We start from the raw sequence: 20,944 nt of genomic DNA on the forward strand, positions 1-20,944 counted from the left end.
CCTTTTAGTTGTCGTAAAAATGGGCGTGGCCATTTGTAAATTATATGGGTCTAGCTTCCGGTCTCATCCGCCTCCAGCTAGCTTTAGCTGTACAAAACAGTTCGTTTTGCTGCTTGAAATTGAAATTTTGTGTGTCTTACAATATTATTTTAATGTATTATCTTAATTATGAACACTCTGGTTTGTAGTGCAAACAGTTTTACCGTTTACTGCACTTTGTTATTCTTCTCATTATTTATCTATAACGGCTAATGAACCGGAAGTCTCACCCATAGGCTTACTTCCGCGTTGATAGAGACATCCACTCCGAAATCGCAGGTTACCGCAAACCATCAGATTCACTCGCACAGAGCAGTGTGAAACGTTAAAAACCTCCGCAAGTAGCTTATGTTTAATTAACCATAGGCTATGTGCTGACAGAGAGTTAGTGCTCCTTTAAATAAATAGGCTAACATAAAATTTTACTTCATATTTAATTGAAAAAAAATAACTTTAACTTATATTAAACTTTGTATTTAGTATACAGATAATTCTATAAAAATGCCAGCCATTCCAAGATGTAGTAAATGTTATGTTTGATATTTTAATAAATATATAATATGTAATATAAAGTTTAAATAAAAAATGTGTTCTTAATATTTTTTAATGTGTGTGTGTAATGTGCATACATTTTTTGAAAAATTTTTCTTGTGAACGTATGCACTGTTTAATAAATATTTATTAACTGTACTAGAAGTTACAGTTTATATATATATATTATATTCTATTAAAATTACTGACATCTCTACTGTTAAGGAGTCTATAAATCTTACACAAGACTCACTAAAACCCACTCAATCAATCCCTGGCTTTACTGAGCCCTTACTTTACAAAACGATCTCATGTGGTGTCTATTCATTTCAAATTTACATATTTAAACTGTTGAATTATGCCCATTAATCTTATACGTATGTATAGCATTTGTCAGTGTGAGAAAAGTGAAAAGTGACATGATGACAGTTCAAAACACAGTGACCCCTATTGCTGTGTACTTATTGTGGTCATATTGTATTGCAAAACACTTTTGCTGCTATAGAGGTGGGATACGGGTAAGGTTAGGGACAGGTTTGGTGGTATGGGTGGGTTAAGGTCAACAGTGTAATTATAAATTTAATTGCAGAAATTAATTACAGATGTAATTACATATATGTATTTTTAAAAATATGAGTACAATGTAAAAACATGTATGTACAAAATAAATGCATTGCATCAAATGATTTATTTCAATGTAAGTACATAGTAGTTAAGGCCACCTAATATAAAGTGGGACTGAAGACAGAGTGTCAGTGCCACTGAGCAGTTACTGTGATACTGAGGCCAGGAGATGAGTTCTAATCCTATTTTAATCGTGGTGGATTAAGAAGACACAGCAGATCCTAATCTGCTCAGATTACCAATGCTGCTTCCAAAAGCAAGAAGAAGGGTTGTATAAGCAAGTGCACTTAAGGTGATTTAGGCATCGCGGTTTCATTCCCAGCAAGGTCTCAAAGTGGACACACCCCTGAAATTTAGATGAGTGTGTGTGTGTGTGTGTGTGTGTGTGTTAGACGTTACCATTGTCAAAATTTGTTTAATATTTATTTATACTTAAATGTTAATTGCTGGAATTCAAGGAACAGCCTAATACTTTTTAATAGAACATCATAGTGTTTAATTATATGTCTTATGATAAAGATCTATGCTTTGATTTAACTGTGAAATTAATGCAGTTTATTTAACCATAAACCATAAAGACTCGGGCAAAGGTTAATCTGTAAACTTTGTCACGTGTGTTACAGAATCAATCACTAATGAGCAGATTACAAATGAATCCATGTTTGCAATGATGTTACTGTACTTGAACAGCTATAAATAAATATACATTTTTATTTAATTTTCACAATTAAATCCTGACCTTCATCAGTTTATCTTTAAAGGTACTCTTTGACACCTTAGATATCATCTTTCACACCATCCTCTAGCGCCATCTAACGTCTATACTTAAAACTGCACGAGGAATATGTAATCTTTAGATGTATCAACAACTTCAATAAAAGCTACAATATTATGCTCATATCTACTACTTCATTAAACACAAGCAAATTTTTATATATTAATTTACAATCTTCTTGTACAGTGTACAAATTGCAATACAATCTATTTAAATAATTTTAGAAATAAGAGTATAGTGAAGTTTTTATGATGCATTTGAATTAGTTTGTTGTTTTTTAACGCTCAATTTCATGATATATTAATTTTTTATAAAGGTTAACCTTTTAAAACACTGCATGGCATGTGGGCCTAGGTTGGTGATAATAAAATTTTAGAGACAATAACACTTTATTGTTAATAAGTAGCATCTAGTAAAGAGTCACAGACACAGGCTTACCACACATACAAAAACATATAAAATTTATTGTTTCCTTAACCACCATATTGGGAAACAATGTAAATTGTTTATTACATTTGTTAAATAAGGTAGTGCAAAATTAATATTTAGAAATGACACAGAAACATGGAAAATAAGAACTAAATAAAAACAAAATACATTTCTGGCCAAAACTAAGAAATGCACAGCCGGCTCAAAATCCTTTTCTTTTTCTCAAGTATGCCATTATTGAGATAATATTTATGGCCTGTTCACACCAAGGGCAATAACTATAATGATAAAGTTTTAATAATCTTATGCTAAATATCTTATTACTATGAATTTTTTTTTTTTTTTTTAGAAAATATGCCAATATTTATTTAATAATATTTTTTATGGCACTTACAGTCAACAGTGTACCAAAAGTTGAAGCTATGAGTTTTAAGCCAGACACTGCATGGGCTAAATTTCAGGCTCGATTACAAGTGCTAGACAAAAAAGAAAAAGAAAACACAAAAAAAAGAGAGATTCACTTAGACCTGTATATTTTTAATACTAAAACGCCCCTGTTCTCCAGTTTCACTGTGCACATACTGCAAAAGCACTGGAAGCCAGTTTAAATGCAGTTTTTTTACCTTTTACCAGGACTGTCCAAAACTTTAATAAAACAAACATTTAAATGATATAATAAGGTTACACACATCAGGAAAGTGTAAAGTGAAAAGGCATCAACAAACCATAGGGATTCATTAAATCAGCTTGTGTTTCAAATAATCTCACAAACCCTGTTTTTACAAAAGTCACAAAACCACTATCTAACAGGCTGCAGATTCATTTCACAATCAAAGCAAAACATTCTCACCATCTTTCTGGCAAAGACACTGATTTCAGAAATATTTCATGATTCAATATATATGGGTGAATCTCATAATATGTCCTCATAACAATTATAGTCCTTTTTATATTTTTGCATTTGGCAGATGCTTTCATCAAAATCAACTGTGAATTAAATTGAAGGTGTATGTTTTATCATTTAATTCTCTAATTTCTTTAAATTCTATAATAATAATAATAATAATTAAATGAAGCATTTTGTGTACCATTAGTTTTTTGGAATTCACATACTTCCCAAGGAATCTCATTGTACTGAAAATGATACTGTCTGGAATCATTAAAATTAAAATTCTCAGAAATGAAAGAAAACAAATACTCCCACATACATTTTGTATTAAATTATTTAAATAATAATAAAAAATACAGCTATCGTTGCCATTAGAGAATTAGAAGGGGAAACGTGCTTAAATGCCATAAAAATGTCAAAAAGGCTTATTTTTCTTCATGAAAAATATAATTTTTCTACTTTTTCACCTTTGTTGGGGGATGAAATGTGACCTATACATGTTATTTGACATGAAATTCGCCCATATACCCAGTTTGTTAGTTTTTTTCTTTCTAACCTCACTAGAATCTGAGTATGAATCAGTCTGAAATCTGGCAAAATCTCGGTGCTAAGTTTTTTTAAAACATTCTAGTGACACCATTACTTACACAGTGGCTATAATGTGAAAATCCAGAACAGATAAACATAGCGATTCACAAAAATATCTTCATATAGCTGAACACACTGGGAAAATGTAGTGTTATTCCAGTAAGCATGCAGTCCATTTTCCCTTAGTTTCAAAAGCAACTGTGTTTTTATAAAATCCATTAAACAGGTAATATACACACAATCTGACAATGTGAACAAAATAAACAAATAGGCTCAATGGATTATGTACATTTGAAAGTCATAATGTGAGTCAAACACTCGTGTAGTGTGAAGTAGACCATAACTCTTCATTGAACACAATCTGCAGGCTACTCTCTGGGTCTGCACAGAATCTGATCTCCACAGAATGCTAGTCATTCGCACAATTCTACACATCCCCCTCAAGTAACAAATACTTAGCCTAATTTGATCATGTATTTAGCTACCAATTGAACTATAGTACTCTTAGCATTGACAAAGACATTTTTTCATTTAAATATCCATTCTGCACAGTTACGCAGATTTTTTATTTTCTCCCTACAAACTGCAGAAAAAATGCAGAAAAAAGTGCACTGACTCATTCAGAACTAATCATAACCTATAAACACTGAGCTTACTAGCATTTGCCTAAACATGGAAACAACTCATTAACGGAATCATTGCATCTTCTTCCCAACTGATCAATTATACCGTGATCATAAAGTATGTACGTTCTTAGTTGCATTAATTTTAAATTGCGAAATGCAATGCTCAGTGTCAAATATACATCTGAAGGATATATACTGTACATAAACCAGCAGTCAAAAGAATGCAAGTGGCCTTAAAGGAATAGTTCACCCAAAAATGAAAATGTGCTGAAATGGATAGCGAATGGGTGCCGTCAGAATGAGAGTTCAAACAGCTGATAAAAACATCACAATTAATCCACATGACTCCATCAATTAATGTCTTGTGAAGTGTTATTATGGACAATGGTATTTTGTCCAGAAGCGACGGTTAAAAGTTAAAATGCCTTGATGGATTTTTTTTTCTTACAAACATGCAGCTTTTTACTTCACAAGATGTTAATTGATGGTCTGGAGTTGTGTTGATTACTTGTGGATTATGATGATGCGTTTATTTTTTTTTTCAGCTGTTTGGACTCTTAAGGTCATTGATGAAATTTTCGCATGTGTTTTTCCATTTATTTATTTTTTGTATTCGTCATCCTTTCATATCAAAATGCATGCTACGGATGCAAAAACGCAGAAAATCGAACCTGATCCAAAAAAAATTATGACGGACGAAAGTTTCAGAGGCAGTGTGTGAACGTGATTGACACAACGTGAGGTGGTATTTATTTTTTATCGTGTGAAAATTTCAGACGGAAATTTCGGACAGTGTGCAATGGCCTTTATTCTGACGTCACCCATTCACTGCAGAGGAACCATTGCCTGACAGTGAGCAAATTTTCAGTTATGGGTGAACTATTCCTTTAAGTATTTCCTAAAGACGACAATTGAGTTGTGTGTTAATACTGTTGAATTCTGTACTTGACGGATTAAAAGCAAATCAAAGCAAAACATGAAGATGTTCGCTGTACATTGAAATATAAAGGAGGTATGTGAATGGAATCCCTCACTGGTTGCTAGGATACTGTGATGACAATGTGCCAACCCTGTTGCTGACTGACAGAGAAATGGAGGATCTGTCTGCAGAACGACTCGAGTGCTTCAGGTGAACAAACTGGAGGATGAAAAACAGAGATGTTAGTAAGATGTGACATTCTCTACCTGCCCATTACCATCAAACTCACAGTTTAAGAAAATAAGGTTTCATCCAGTGTGCTTGCTATGAGTTTGGACTGAAACTTGCTACCAGTCTAAATGAATTTAAAAAAGATGGTTTTAATAAAAGGCTGAATATACTATGACCCACTTTTTAAATGCGAAATTAGTCATAATGTATCTGCATTAGTCAGTTTCATTGTTAGTCTTATGTTGTGACTCTAAACAAAATGCAGATCTCATGAATGTGTATTTCTTTTATCAGGGATGTTCCTTACCAGCTCTCCCTGACCGCCTCAATGTCACTCAGAAGATTCTGTGCCAGACAGATCCCAAATATCTAGAAGCAGGGAAAAGGTTTTTATATCAGGCAAAACAAAACACTGAATTAATCGTCACTGGGTTTTACATCTGGCTTCCTGGACATTATTAAATCTAATGCAAAATTCAATTCTAAACTATTATATGCCCTAAAGAGGACAGAGCTGTCTATAAATCAATAAAATAACCACACTTGGCAGATTGTGTTTCGGTTGTAAATTTGAAGGACAGCTGCTGAAATGAAAGAGCACTCACAAGACACTGGAGATAAATTAAAACAATGCATGAAATAGAATACTTGTATAAATCAATATTCAAGGGTTTTAATGTATCAGAGGGCACTATTTATTAAATTGTGACCCTGGACCACAAAACCAGTCTTAAGTCGCTGGGGTATATTTGTAGCAATAGCCAAAAATACACTGTATGGGTCAAAAATATAGATTTTTCTTTTATGCCGAAAATCATTAGTATTTTAAGTAAAGATCATATTCCATGAAGAAAGTTTGTAAATTTACTACTGTAAATATATTAAAATGTCTTTTTTGATTAGTAATATGCATTGCTAAGAATTCATTTGGACAACTTTAAAGGTGATTTTCTCAATATTTAGATTTTTTTGCACCCTCAGATTCCAGATTTTCAAATAGTTGTATCTCGGCCAAATATTGTCCAATCATAAACCATACATCAATGGAAAGCTTATTTATTCAGATTTCAGATGACGTAGAAATCTCAATTTCGAAAGATTTACACTTAAGACTGGTTTTGTGGTCCAGGGTCACAAATGTCAAAGCTCCTACACTACCGTTCAAAAGTTTGGGCAGAATTAGTAACACAATCACAGAGGTCACATTTATTTGATCAAAAATGCAGTAAAAACAATAATATTGTGAAATACTGTCACAATTAAAAATAACTAACATTTTTTCTTTTTTTTTCCTGAAGAAACATTTTTATTACCAATGTTGAAAATAGTTGTGTTGCTTAATATTTGTGTGAAAACCATGATAGATTACCTTTTTTTCCCCTAGTATCTTGTGATTAATAAAAAACTCAAAAGATCAGAATTTGAAATAGAATTCTTTTGTAACCGTAAAAATGTCTTTATTTGGGTTGTGCCGATAGACCAAAGTATCGTGCATCAACGATAGTCAGAGATATCGCCTGTAGTTGATGCCTTCGACAATATCAAGATTATTATTTTTATTAGGCTAGTATTATTTTCTAATTAATATTAGTGTTTATTTGTGCCATCATATTTCTTTTTACAGTTTTTACAGTGTTGTGCGTTATAACCAATCACACATGATTCTGTTGAGCTTATGAATGCAATGGCCAATCAGAAGCGTTCAGATGAGTCATCGCTGAAACACTGGAGTTTTGTAGTTCTGCTCTCTCGCGAATTCTCTCATCATAAACGACAAGTGCAGATGTATGTGTGAAGTAAGTTTAAGAGATGGCTTCACTGATTATAATGGGAGTGTTTTTTAAGTGCATAAACTCGCGCTACACTGAAATCAGTGATGATGTTCTTTAATGAAGTAAATGTTCTTTGCTCGTTTTCTGTAGCTGCTGTTTGAATAACAGGAAATGTACGCATTATAATTAGTAACTTACAATGCTTTTATTAAATTGTGATCATGTTATATACTACGGTGACCGAGAGAGCTCAACGCACTGCAACTTCAGAAAACACATGCAAATAGAAAAAGCATCAGCAAATCAAGAAAACATCTTTAAGTTGTTTTCTTAATTTGCAGGTGTTTTTTCTATTTGCAGCGCATTGAGCTCTCTCGGCCACCGTAATATACAAATTCACGCATATTAAAAATAATATAAACCTTAATTATTGTTAGGTTTCAGAGCGTATTAATAAACAAAATAAATAATACCTAGACAGAACTGTCAATGTGTCTTGATACTCTTAGAAGACACTGCATTACAGTCAAGGAGACTACATTTTGTAAATTATCTATCATCAGTTTTTTTCCCCCCCCTTCACTTATAAATGACTGCAGTTTAAAGTGGGACATACACAACATAAAATGTTCAGCGTGCATGTGCATTTCAATGACAATTGTTGTTTATTCACCTGCAGAAGTGCAATTCCTATGAAGATTCCGGCAACTACGGTTAAATTCTCCTGTAACCATTTCTCAAACTGTGGTACACATCCTTTTGTGTGTATAAACGTCTTCTGTTCGTTGTCCTTCACACATAAAAACACACATTAGCCAAAGATGCAAAATATTAAACAATTCTACTTACGAAACAGTAGAGTAAGCTATCGTATGGCTTCAGAAAACTTAGAATATAAATGAATATATGAATATAAACTTCAGAATATAATGCATATGAACCTCTTTCATAATACTTCTGAGGATTTTGGGTCATTTTGGACATTGACAGCCCCAGTTTTCAGTCATTCATTTATATGGAAAAGAGTGGCTAGGATCTTTGAATACAAATTTGGTCCACAGAAAAAGAAAGTTTGTGAATAAAGGATGACTTTTTGGGTGAATATTCTTTTGGCAAACGCGTACTTACATCTTTCGCTCTAATGTCATATCCACACTGTGTGTTTATCACATCCTCCTTTGAGACGAGAAACAATAAGAAAGCCAGGATTTAGTCCTCTGGATAACTTAACATTCCACATTAAATCATAGGCTTTAAGCATTATATTCAATAGAGAACTGTTGTGTTGTATGTGGGTGCGCTCTATCTGCCGGATCTACATCACTTCCTGTTTATGTTCCCATGTCTTCTGGAAGGAGACAATGATACATTCTAGGCGGTAAGATGACTGGAAGACGTGTGTCTGTGTGTGCTGCCTGCGTGTTAAGAGTGTATATGCTGTGTTTACTCACAGCTGGGTCCTTGGTGCAGCAGGAAAAGGGAACCCCACATTTCTCTCTGCTCAGATTAGTGTCAGTACAATTAAAGTAAATGTTCAGATTCCAGTCTTCAGGACCAAAAGCTCCGCAACACTCCCACTGCAGAAACATACATGCATTGAATATACATGTGCAAACTAACCAATAGCTGAAAGCCATTACAGGTTTGAACATATTGCTGCTAGCTCACAAAATTGCAAAATCGAGTGTATTTTTACATTTACATTTCCTTGTTTAATATATAATAATAGAACTAAATAATATAAATAAGTAACTTATGAATAAATTACTGAATGAATGAATAAATGCCAATACATAACTACACACACACACACGCATACATACAGTGCCCTCCACTAATATCGACACCCTTGATAAATATGAGCAAAGGAGGCTATGAAAATAAATCTGCATTGTTTATCCTTTTGATCTTTCACTCAAAAAAAAATTCACAAATTTCTAACCCATCATTGAAATAAAACAATTGAAAGTGGGGAGAAAATCTCATGATGAAATAAATGTTTTTCTCCAATGAATGTTGGCCACAATTATTGGCACCCCTAGAAATTCTTGTGTGTAAAAAAAATCTCAGAAGTATATTCCCATTCATAATTACACACCAGAGTGACTAGGAGCAGGAAATTGTCCAGCCATGACTTCCTGTGCCACAGGATTATAAATATGAGGAACACAAAGGCCAAATTCCCTTAATCATCCATCACAAGTAGCAAAACCTAAGAATATAGTTCTGATGTGCAGAACAAGATTGTTGAGCATCACAAAATAGAAAGTGGCTGTAAGAAAAGAGTTAAAGCATTGAAAATCCCCATTTCCACCATCAGGGTAATAATTAAGAGGTTCCAATCAACTAAAATTGTTAAACATCTGCCTGGAAGAGGACATGTCTATATCATCCTAATGCACAGTGAGAAGGAGAGTTTGAGTGGCCAAAGACTCTCCAAGGACCACAGCTGGAGAATTGCAGAGATTAGTTGAGTCTTGGGGTCACAAACCTAAAAAAATATATATCAAACATCCCCTACATCACCACATGTTGTTCAAATGGGTTTCAAGAAAAATTCTCCTAGCTCATCCAAAAACAAACTCCAGCAAAATCAGTTATCAGACACGACTGGAACTTCAAATGGCACTGGCTTCTATGGTCAGATGAAACTGAAAAAAAGAGCTTTTTGGCAGCAAACCCACCAGATGAGTTTAGTACAAACAGGGATAAAAAAGTACCCCATGTCCACATTTAAATATACTGCTGGATCTTTAATGTTGTGGGCTTGTTTTTCTGCCAGAGGTCCTGAACATCTTGTTCAGATGCATGGCATCATGGATTCTATCAAATACCAACAGATAAAAAAAATCTAAACCTGACTGCCTCTGTTAGAAATCTTATAATGGGCCGTGTTTGGATCTTCTACCAGGACAACAATCCAAAATCAACACAAAAATGGGTCACTGAGCACAAGATGAATATTTTACCATGGCTGGGACTGTCCTTTGACCTGAACCCTACAGAAAATGAGAGGGGTGAACTGAAGAGAAGTAGTACTAACATGGAGCTATGAATCTGAAGGATCTGGAGAGATTCTGTATGAAGAAAATGGTCTCTGATCTCTTATCAGGTGTTCTCCAAACTCTTCAGGCATTATAGGAGAAAACTCAGAGCTGTTATGTAGGGAAAAGGACATGCAATAATTGGGTGCCAATAATTGTGGTCAACATGAACTAGAGAAAGCATTTATTTCACAATGAGATTTTCCCCCCACTTTCAATTGTTTTACTTAAATGATAGGTAGGAATTTTGTGAATTTTTTGAATGAAAGATAAAAAGGATAAACAATGCAGATTAATTTTTCGCAGCCACCTTTGCTCATATTTACCAAGGGTGCCAATATTAGTGGAGGGCACTGTATATATATATATATATATATATATACACACAGCCAAAAATATCGGCACCCTTGGTAAATATGATCAAAAAAGGCAGTGAATTTTTTTTTTTCTTTTGATCTTTTATTTTAAAAAAATTAAATCTAACCTTTCATTGGATAGTAAGAATTTAAAATGGGGGGAAATATCATTATGAAATAAATGTTGGCCACAATTAACGGCACCCTTTTATTCAATACTTTTTGAAACCTCCATTTGCCAGTTTAACAGCTCTAAATTTTCTCCTATAATGCCTGATGAGGTTAGAAAACACCTGACAAGAGATCAGAGACCATTCCTTCATCCAGAATCACTCCAGACCCGTTAGATTCCCAGCTCCATGTTGGTGCTTCTTCTCTTCAGTTCACCACTCATTTTCTATAGGGTTCAGGTCAGAGGACTGGAATGGCCAGCAGAAGCTTGGTTTTGTGCTCAGTGACACATTTTTGTGTTGTTTTTGAGGTTTGTGTTTGGATTATTGTACGGTTGGAAGATCCAAACATGGCCCACTATAAGATTTCTAACAGAGCCAGTCACTTTTTTTATCTGTTGGTATTTGACAGAATCCATGATGCCATGTGTCTAAACAAGATGTCCAGGACCTCCAGCAGAAATATAGGCCCACAACATCAAAAATACAGCAGTATATTTCATTGTACACATGGGGCACTTTTTATCCCTGTGTGCACCAAACCCATCTTGAGTGTTTGCTGCTAAAAAGCTAATTTTTCAGTTTCATCTGACCATAGAAGCCAGTCCCATTTGAAGTTCCAGTCGTGTCTGATAACTGAATATGCTGGAGTTTGTTTTTGGATGAGCGAGGAGAATTTTTCTTGAAACCCTCCCAAACAACATGTGGTGATGTAGGTGCTGTTTGACAATTTTATTTAAGGTTTTCTGACCCCGAGACTCAACTATTTTCTGCAATTCTCCAGCTGTGGTCCTTGGAGAGTCTTTAGTCACTCAAACTCTCCTTCTCACCGTGCATTAGGACGATATAGACACACATCCTCTTCCAGGCAGTTTCGTAACATTTTCTGTTGATTGGAAATTCCTAATTATTGATGGTGGAAATGGGAATTTTCACTGCTCTAGCTCTTTTCTTAAAGCCAATTCACTAATTTGTGAAGCTCAATTATCTTTTGCTGCACATGAGAAATATATTCTTTGGTTTTTCTCATTGTGATGGATGAATAAGGCAATTTGGGCTTTGTTTTCGCTCCTATTTATATTTCTGTGAAACAGGAAGATTCATGTTCATAATCACACTGGTGTGCTCAAAATTGTGAATATGAATGGGAATATACTTCAGAGATATTTCACTCATAAGAATTTCTAGGGGTGCCAATAATTGTGTCCAACGTGTATTTGAGAAAAACTTTTATTTCATGATATTTCCCCCCCATTTTAAATTCTTATTATCCAATGAAAGTTTAGATTGTGAATTTTTTTAATAAAAGATCAAAAGGATTAACAATGTAGATTAATTTTCACAGCCTTCTTTGATCATATTTACCAAGGGTGCCGATATTTTTGGCCATGACATACATATACATATATATACATATACATATACATATATATAAGATAGATAGTTACATATACATAAACCATTATTATTATTATTATTATTATTATTATTACTACTATTATTATTTTATAACAAAAACACAAAAAAATAACCACCTTTAAAAAAATACTTTTCATGGTTTGGTTTTATGCGAGTGTCAGTGTGTTCTTACATAATCTTGTGTGAAGTCGATGAGATTCTGTAGGTCAATGTCATCTCTGTATGCTCTAATATTGTTGTTGATGAAGAACTTGAGCTGGTCTTTAATCCAGTCCTTAAAGACAAACGCCAAGACTCCCGCGGTCAACTCCAGGAAAAATATGATTCCCAGAAAAACGGAAAACTGTGGAAGAGGACAGCAGAGTCCTGGTTACACAACTCATGATGGATAATATCAGCTTTAAGGGTCTCCAATAAATCAAGAATGTGTTAAATTCCCACAGCAGATTAAACTAAGTGATTTGTTTCTGGTTTATGATTCCTGACCCTGCCAACATCTCTCGGAACATTTACAGAGAAATTCACATTTTTTAGAGATGACGCAGTTCTCCTCATTTCTCATCTCAAAACAGTCACATATTTTCACAACATTCATCTCCAACTGCACACACTATTTTTTATACAAGTACAGTGAGCAATCATTTGTCACTGTGACCGCAATGAATACTTCCAGACTGACATCACAGTTCATCTGGTGTTTCCAGATGTTTTAAGAAAGCCTCTGTTACCCTTCAGAGGAAATGGGCCTCTTGTAATAGTTTCGCAACACCATTCTTGACATTCTCACTAAGCTCTTATAGCATCCTCTCACATATATATGAAAGGAGTAACACAGACCACCAGAACCTGTGTGAGAGGAAGTTCACACACTTTCAAACAACATTCAATCCAGTCAATCCCACCTACCTACGCAGTTACTCATATCCAGCCATTCAAAAATGTGATTACCCACCTGCACTCTCTATTCACATTTGTCTGCACACGGCTGAGATAAGCATTCTGTTTACAGTTTTTGCAAAGCAGCTTTGTATTAGAATTTCTCAAACATTCAGGTTAGGGATCAAGTATTAAACTTTTGCAATGAATCCAGCTCAACCACTTCATATACAATGCAGACATTCAAATTTTCTTTGTAAATAATTTCAGTTTTGGGTTTAAAGTCTGATAATTGTCATTTTTAGAATATATCCTTTAATAATCTAACAGGCAGTCTATACATCATTGTAATATTTGCAAACTTAACTGCAATTGTCCTTCTTTCTTGTATCTATTTGCATACTTTTTATTATTTAAAAAATCTATAGCCCTATTCGGACAGGACTAGTTCTCTAAACTCCGTTTGAGTTTCGATTCTTATCACCTGAAGTCTGCGATTTTCATGTACCAATTCGGACGGGACTAACATCTCCGTGTTTATTACAGAGGTGGGAAGGGCTGTTTTGTATATCTGGGCGTTTCAGAGATCACGCGCTCTGTATGCGTATAGTCATTCGGATTGATTATCAGTAGTATAGTTTTACTACAAATACCATGGTGAAGCTAAATAGCTAGTATAGCAAAACCATGTTAATGTGTGGTTGCTTTAGTTTTACTTTAGTTATTTATTTGTAGTAAACCCGTGTTTAATTTTCATAAAGGTGCATATGTAATTGAGTGCAGAAATGAACGAGGGTAAGATCTTATTATTGTTGTTTTTTCGTTTTTTGTTTATTTTTTCTTTGCCGGGAGGCAAATATCTCAAACATGAGCACGGTAAGAGTGTCTACGGTAATTCACGTTGGGCAAAACACAAGGAAACGCGTTGTGACAAAAAATAAATAAATCACTAAAAAAATAAAAATAAAAAAAATCACGGGCAATCACAGATGTCGCATTCGGACGGGATTAGTTTTCTCAGAGGATCACGGAGTTTGCTGAAAAACAGTAGGTAATTTGCTCTGGAATTTTTACAGAGGTTGTGTGAGGAAAAAAAACAAAACAGACGTGGCAGATTCGGATGGGATTAAAATCACCAAGTACGTCTGTGAGAAACAAATTTCTCTAACGACCCCCTGTAAAACTAGTCCCATCCAAATAGGGCTTATGAAAAACCTTTGACATCCATGGAACCTTTCCATTACCCACGGTTCTTTATAGAGCAAAAAGATTCTTTAGATTATTAAAATGATTTATAAAAAAAATATATAATAATAATAATAATAATAATATGGTTCTTTTAAGAATTGTTCTTGTTTAGACTCTTCCCACAGAACCTTTTTGGGTTTCTATGTCATCACTGTGAAAATCCTCTTCTGGAAGCTTTACTTTTAAAGGGGTCATATGATGCGATTTCTTGTTTTCCTTTTCTTTAGTGTGGTATGTAGCTGTTTGTGCCTGTATACGATCTGCAGAGTTACAAAGCTCAAGGTCTCCCACAAAAGGATTTATTCCATCTAAAAGAGAAGGCTGATCCAGACTGGGCTAAAACGCCTCAAAACACGCCCCCACATGTCTACGTCACGATGTGGAAATATTTGCGTAATGCCGCCTAAATGTTCACGCAAAGAAAGAAGGCTTGGTTTCAGTAAGCGCAGTAGTGTTGATGCAGTCATGTCAGGGAGACGCTGTGTTTCTATGCGAAATCAAAAGCACTTTATTTGGCCTTCCGAAAGTAGATGCAATTAGGAATCATTGTTAAGATTTGTTTACAACAGAACAGCACAACCCAAATGTTCAAATTTGTGCAACGCATTTTATGGACGACAGTTTTGTGAACCTAGGAGAGTACAAGGCTGGCTGTGCACAAAGGCTATTTCTAAAAACACACACAAAAAAGGGTAAATTCAACTGCTATGGCAATCTGGCACTTCTGAATCAGCGACTGTAAGTATGTTTTGTTATTAGTTTAAGTATTTGCTATTGACTATTCAAATGCAGTGTAGAGTAACGCGTTGTGTGTGTGTGTGTGTGTGTGTGTGTGTGCGTGTGAGAGTGAGTGAGTGTGAGAGTGACAGGGTCACATCACAGTGGAGTCAGCTGTCTTAACCGCGGCTTGTGTGCAAATACATTCAAGCATCATCACCGTGTCTGTCACGCGACTCTGTTCCCCTTTCGGGCTTGAACTGATGGTAAAACTAAGGACATTAACTGTCTTTATATTTACTTTGAAAGCTGAGGCTCGCGATTATAGAAAGGGGCGTTACATTTACAAAACGCGCTTGTGGTGTTCGGCCAATCACAGTGCACTGTGTCAGCTGGCCAATCAGAGCAGACTGCACTTGTCGGAAGGCGGGGCATAGAGGAACCACAATAATGTACAGTATTTGAAAAATAATGCTTTTTTAACATTTAAAGCATGTCAACATATTCTGTTACACCAAATGCTCAAAATAATGATCTTTAAAAAACCATCACATGATCCCTTTAATGTATACATTGCAAAACAGGACACAGAAACTGCATTGTGTAAAACACTTCATGCAAAGACAGAAAACTTAAATGTACCTAAAACTTTATCACAATTCAAGAAAAATTAGCATCACCCTGATTCCTTTGATAAAAACTCAATATGATTTTTCCATAAGCAGTTTTTCCAAGTGGGAGAAAAATTAGCTTAATTATGAAAGTATCTTGAGCTTGTGATAACCACACACCTTATTTCAGGCTTTTAACCAAAAACCTATTCAAAAACCATTGACTTTGGAAGGATAGAACCGGAAGTGCAAAATGCTATTCAAGTTTTGGCGTACAAAAATGTCATCCCTGCAGCACTACATGGCTGCATTTACACTGCAGGTCTTGATGACCAATTCCGATTTTGTGACTATATCTGATTTTTTGGACGACGGGCTCACATTTCTTTTAAAAGTGACCCGTATCCGATGTGTGCATTTTACACTGCACTTGGTGAAACAAGCCAAAAATAGCATATATGACATCACAAATCAATTTGAATAGTACATTGAGTTTACTTTATTGACATGGAATTTATATAGAAACGTTTTTAATGCAATAGTTACATCTATACATCAAAATAATTATATATCCTAGTACAAATTCTTCAGGACAGTGATGTACGCAACTCCGCTGAAAGCTTGCGAGTGGAATAATACTCAGGTGGTAGATATTGTTAAGCATGTCACATCATCTGTGTTTTTTAGTAATTAAAACCAAATGCGTTCATCAGTGATTGTATATCAAAAGGCAGAGAGATGTTTGTGTGCATTTTATTTTGAGGTTTCAATGGAACTAACGGGACAGAAGCGCTCGACCATGCACGAGCCGTAACTGACAACAACAGCGGCGGCAACGAGCACTCAGCGTGATTTCAAAAGCAAAACATTTCAGCATCAGATCACCTTTTATGTAACACAAATGAACTAAATTAATACTCTGCTACTCAACTAGAGATGTTTCATTTTTTACAGGTATGTCTGTACCGCAAAATGTTTAAAAAAAAAAAAACAACAACTCACTTTTCAATGACGTAGGAGTCACATTTACAGCGGAATATCTGACCTGACCGCTTACACGGCAGGCGCAAATGCACGTATCCGATTCAAATCTGATTTATTTCCACATATGAATGAGGCCTGAAACCGATCGGAGAATATCAGAATCCATGTAATTTTTTCCTGCTTACACGGTCGTGGGCCATATCCAATCTGTGCCACATGGGAGGAAAAAACAAAACAAAAAAAAAACGGATTGGGTCACTTGAACCATGCAGTGTAAATGCGGCCCATGTCTTCCTTAAAGTTCCAAAAACAGTTTTTTTCTAATGTACCGAAATGGATCATTTTGTGATGAACAAATTGCTTAAATATGTGCGTTAAATCAGCTGGAGCAAGTCCATGAACCACAATATGGACATTCGTGCACTTGGGTAAAGTTGGTTTTATATTCGCACATTCGTACTATAGCATTCAGTTACTTTGTTAATCACACTACATTGGACATTCAGTGGACATTCGCAAGTAAGTATGACATTAAAACAATACTTGGCCATTTTGATCGATTGTAAAAAAATGTAGTAGGTTGACAATGATGTCACTGATTAGAATTTGCAAAAAATAACTTTATTGCACATATAATTAGAAAGTTATTGAACGCGGAAATGTGTGAATGTGCGAATATAAAACCAACTTTACCCAAGTCATTCATGCTTTGCTTAATACTCAAAGCATAACATATTTATGGCAGATGGCAGGTGCGCTAAGTAAACATTGCTCAAAATGTCTGCTTGAACTCACTGGTAAAAAGAAAACATAACATACAAACTTAAGTAGAAAGGAGTTTTCCCTCAGAGCACCGATGCATCCTGCGAAGCCGAGCACGAACATCACTCCACCCACCACAAGAAACAGCCACACTGGGTCAAACCCGCCCAGATCTGTGATGGAGGATATGTTGGAGAGAACCCCCTGATGGAAATACAAATGGGAACAAAACTGAGAATAAATATAGCTGCAAGCAGCAATTAAGAGGCCAAGTACAACAGAGGTAAAGTGAAGAGCTAAGGAGTGGTCTTTAATTACTCCAACCCTGCTTCTGGAGAGCTACCTTCCTCCAGACTTAAGTTCCAACCCGCTTCAACACACCTGTCTGTAATAAAGTAGCCCTGAACACCTTGATTAGCTGGTTCAGGTGTGTTTTTTAAAATATCTTTTGACCAGTAGGTGGCACTGTGCTGAAATTACTCATGTGCCCTCAGGTCTTGCTTGTTATAACACATAACAAGTTTGGTCAGTATCCTCTTAAGCGTTGCGGAGATATAGCCTCAAGTCCATTTTTGCACAAACTTCATCAAATTCGTTAGCACGCTTTACAAAAATGGTTTTAAAATATGACAAACCGTCTAGGACGAGTTCAAAAAAGTCGTTTTTTCGGAAAATTCCAAATTGTGAAACATTTTAACCCGTAGAAATGTACATTTTAGTATACCTTCGTCTTGGTATGTGCCAAGGAATCAGAGGGCAAAAAAGAATTTTGCTTTTAGACCTTACGATTCAAATGTTATTAGCAGAAACATGAGTGCAAATTTAGCCTATTGGTAGCACAAGAGAGTTTGAGTTAGAGACTCCAAATTTGCTGTGGTTAATGACGAGACTATCCTCCGTCTGTGTGCCAAATTTCATATCTTTCCAACAAGCGGTTCTATAAGATTCATAAAAGTCATAACAGTATGCTAAAGTGTTTGTAAAATACAGCATTTTACTACAAAATTCGAAGTAGTCCACGCTCAAAACATATCTGACATAGGAAAATTGGGTATCGTTTGATTCAGTGTGCCGCTCCAAATCTAACTTATGATTTTTGGTCAAACATTTCAGAAATTCTAAACAAAAAATGTATTTATATTTTGATCAGCAGGTGGTCAAAATGCCGAAACTACTCATGTGCCCTCAGGTCATTGAGATAGAGACTCCAAATTTGCTATGGTTAATATTGAGACTGTCCTCTGCTCTGTGTGCCAAATTTCACAACTTTCCCACAAGTGGTTCTATGGGCTGCCATAGACTTCCAGAGCGGAAGAAGAAGCAGAAGTAATAAACTAATAGATACAATAGATGCCCAAGCACCTTCGATGCTTGGCCCCTAATAACTTGATTTCAGTTTAATTAGACCAAGATCTCACATAAATAGATTCATAAGTGTTTGTAAAAAGATGGGCTTCACTCACCTTCTCGCTCCAGGCCCACAGAGCCACGGACAGGAACGCCACCCCCAGCAGCTAAAAAGTGTATATTAGCAAAAGCATAATAAATTATGTATATTAGTATAAGCACTATAAATTACCTTTGAAATTTTGTTTGTGGTTAAGTACACATTTTTACAGATTTTTATCATGACAAAAACCACCTGACACATGGGTTGTGTCTCAAAACCTAGTTGGCTGCCTGCGTAGACAGCATGTTTGCAACAGTTTGCACCATTTTTGGCAACCATTAGCATGTTTGGAACGTTCAAACCTCATTTTTTAACATAATATGTGCATTTGGAACGTTTTAACAGCATTTATATTTTCGAGCATTTTAGCAACATAAAGAGTGTTTGGAACGCCTTAACATTGTTTCTAGTAACATAAGAGCATCCGGAATGTTGGAATGTCCAAACTGCAATTTTTGGGCAAGATAAGCTCCCTTTGGAGTTTTGGATTGTTTTTGTATCATGGCATTTAAAAGATGCAACAGAGGATGCCTCCGTGCATTCAACACAAATCAGGGTTTGATAAGTGAATTTAGAGATTCGACAGCATTTGGTCATCATAAACGCGTTTGAAACGTTGGACAAAACTGTCTAGGTAGGCAACTTACTAGGTTTTGAGGCACAGCCAATGTGTCAGACACCCAGAGGGCGTTTAAATGCAAACCCCAGGCGACAAAATGCAAGACTGTACATTCACAGCTCGCACACAATGTCAAAAATGCATAACTCACCCAAAATATAATATTAAATCCAAATATAAAGTATTTGATGCAACAGCCCACTTCGTGCACGTTGAAATGTTTTCCTGACATACTTGCGTTTGATAAAACAGAGAAATTCCTCCCGGTGATTATTAATGATGGAGAAAAAAATCGCCCACCGACTGGATAACTCGCTTCTTCCTTTTACACCATATTTATGACATTTCTACAGATTGGCAGGCAATGCCACTCTGGGCTTTGCCTATTTCGCCGAAATCAGCTATTTGTTTATTCGAAAAACACAAAATAATTATTGATAAAAATAATTACAGAGAATAACGGGACGAGCGCTCCTCTGCAAATAAAGATTGAGAGTCACTTCCGGCTAAGTGAATATGTCGTAATACGATTTTTCAAAATAAAGGTTCTATAATTACAGCTACTTGGCAAAAAAGAACAAAAAATAAATAATAAAAAGGCATCGGCGTATGGGTTTGATAATAATATCACTTTTAAAATCATCAATATCAATAATGACAATAGCTTCATGTCTATTATAATTACAGAATTATTATGATATATGTATAAATAAGTACAATATGCATATTTAATTAAAAATGTGATATATATTAAAATCAAAATAATCTAGAATACGTTATGCATACTTTATTTTTTACTTATGCTTTAAAATTGTGTAAAGAGAAATTTCAAAGTCTAATTGTCAGTTGCAGCAGTATCACTATAGAAAAAACCCCTCAAAATCATGGCATCCATAGGTAATTTTTCAAGGCAAAGATGATTTTCTAAGGTGCATGTGACTGTAATATCACGTTCTTTACTCTCTCTTTAACATATAATTTAAACATTCAATTAATCACAATTTAACTGCCACTGTAGAGCTGCAGTTTACACACCACACCCATATCACAAAGCCAGGGCTTTAATTTCAAAATAAGAGTCACCAAACCCTGAGACCCAATTGTGAAATAAACAGTATCCTAACTTGTGACATTAACTTTAAGCAATAATTAATTTAGTCAGTATTAAATAATTAAATAAATAAAATAATTTAGTCAGTAACATTAGGAATTATATACATATCAAAACTATGAACAACTGGATTACATTAAGGTTGGCAGATGTG

General features: G+C 35.1%; 1 protein-coding gene across 1 annotated transcript; it reads right to left on the reverse strand.

The window, feature by feature from the left end:
• Nucleotides 1-2,939: 2,939 nt before the first annotated feature.
• tspan5b (tetraspanin 5b) lies at nt 2,940-20,181 on the reverse strand. The gene is made up of 9 exons (XM_058784704.1): nt 19,831-20,181; nt 19,074-19,124; nt 17,668-17,814; nt 12,585-12,755; nt 8,875-9,000; nt 8,552-8,599; nt 8,097-8,213; nt 5,959-6,020; nt 2,940-5,639 (listed from the first exon to the last, which is right to left on the reverse strand). The coding sequence occupies exons 1-9, from the start codon at nt 19,909-19,911 to the stop codon at nt 5,627-5,629; spliced, it is 816 nt and encodes a 271-aa protein (XP_058640687.1). The 5' UTR covers nt 19,912-20,181; the 3' UTR covers nt 2,940-5,626.
• Between the last annotated feature and the right edge of the window lie 763 nt (nt 20,182-20,944).

Source organism: Onychostoma macrolepis, chromosome 01 (genome assembly GCF_012432095.1).
Source record: "Onychostoma macrolepis isolate SWU-2019 chromosome 01, ASM1243209v1, whole genome shotgun sequence".
Lineage (NCBI taxonomy): Eukaryota > Metazoa > Chordata > Actinopteri > Cypriniformes > Cyprinidae > Onychostoma > Onychostoma macrolepis.

Excerpts from the sequence above, each read along its gene's own strand:
- tspan5b (XM_058784704.1), bottom strand. The coding sequence starts at position 19,911 with ATGTCAGGAAAACATTTCAACGTGCACGAAGTGGGCTGTTGCATCAAA. Across the intron at positions 19,125-19,830 it reads GATTTAATATTATATTTTGG|CTGCTGGGGGTGGCGTTCCT; the intron begins GTGAGTTATGCA and ends TACACTTTTTAG. Across the intron at positions 8,214-8,551 it reads ATGACATTAGAGCGAAAGAT|GACAACGAACAGAAGACGTT; the intron begins GTAAGTACGCGT and ends TTATGTGTGAAG.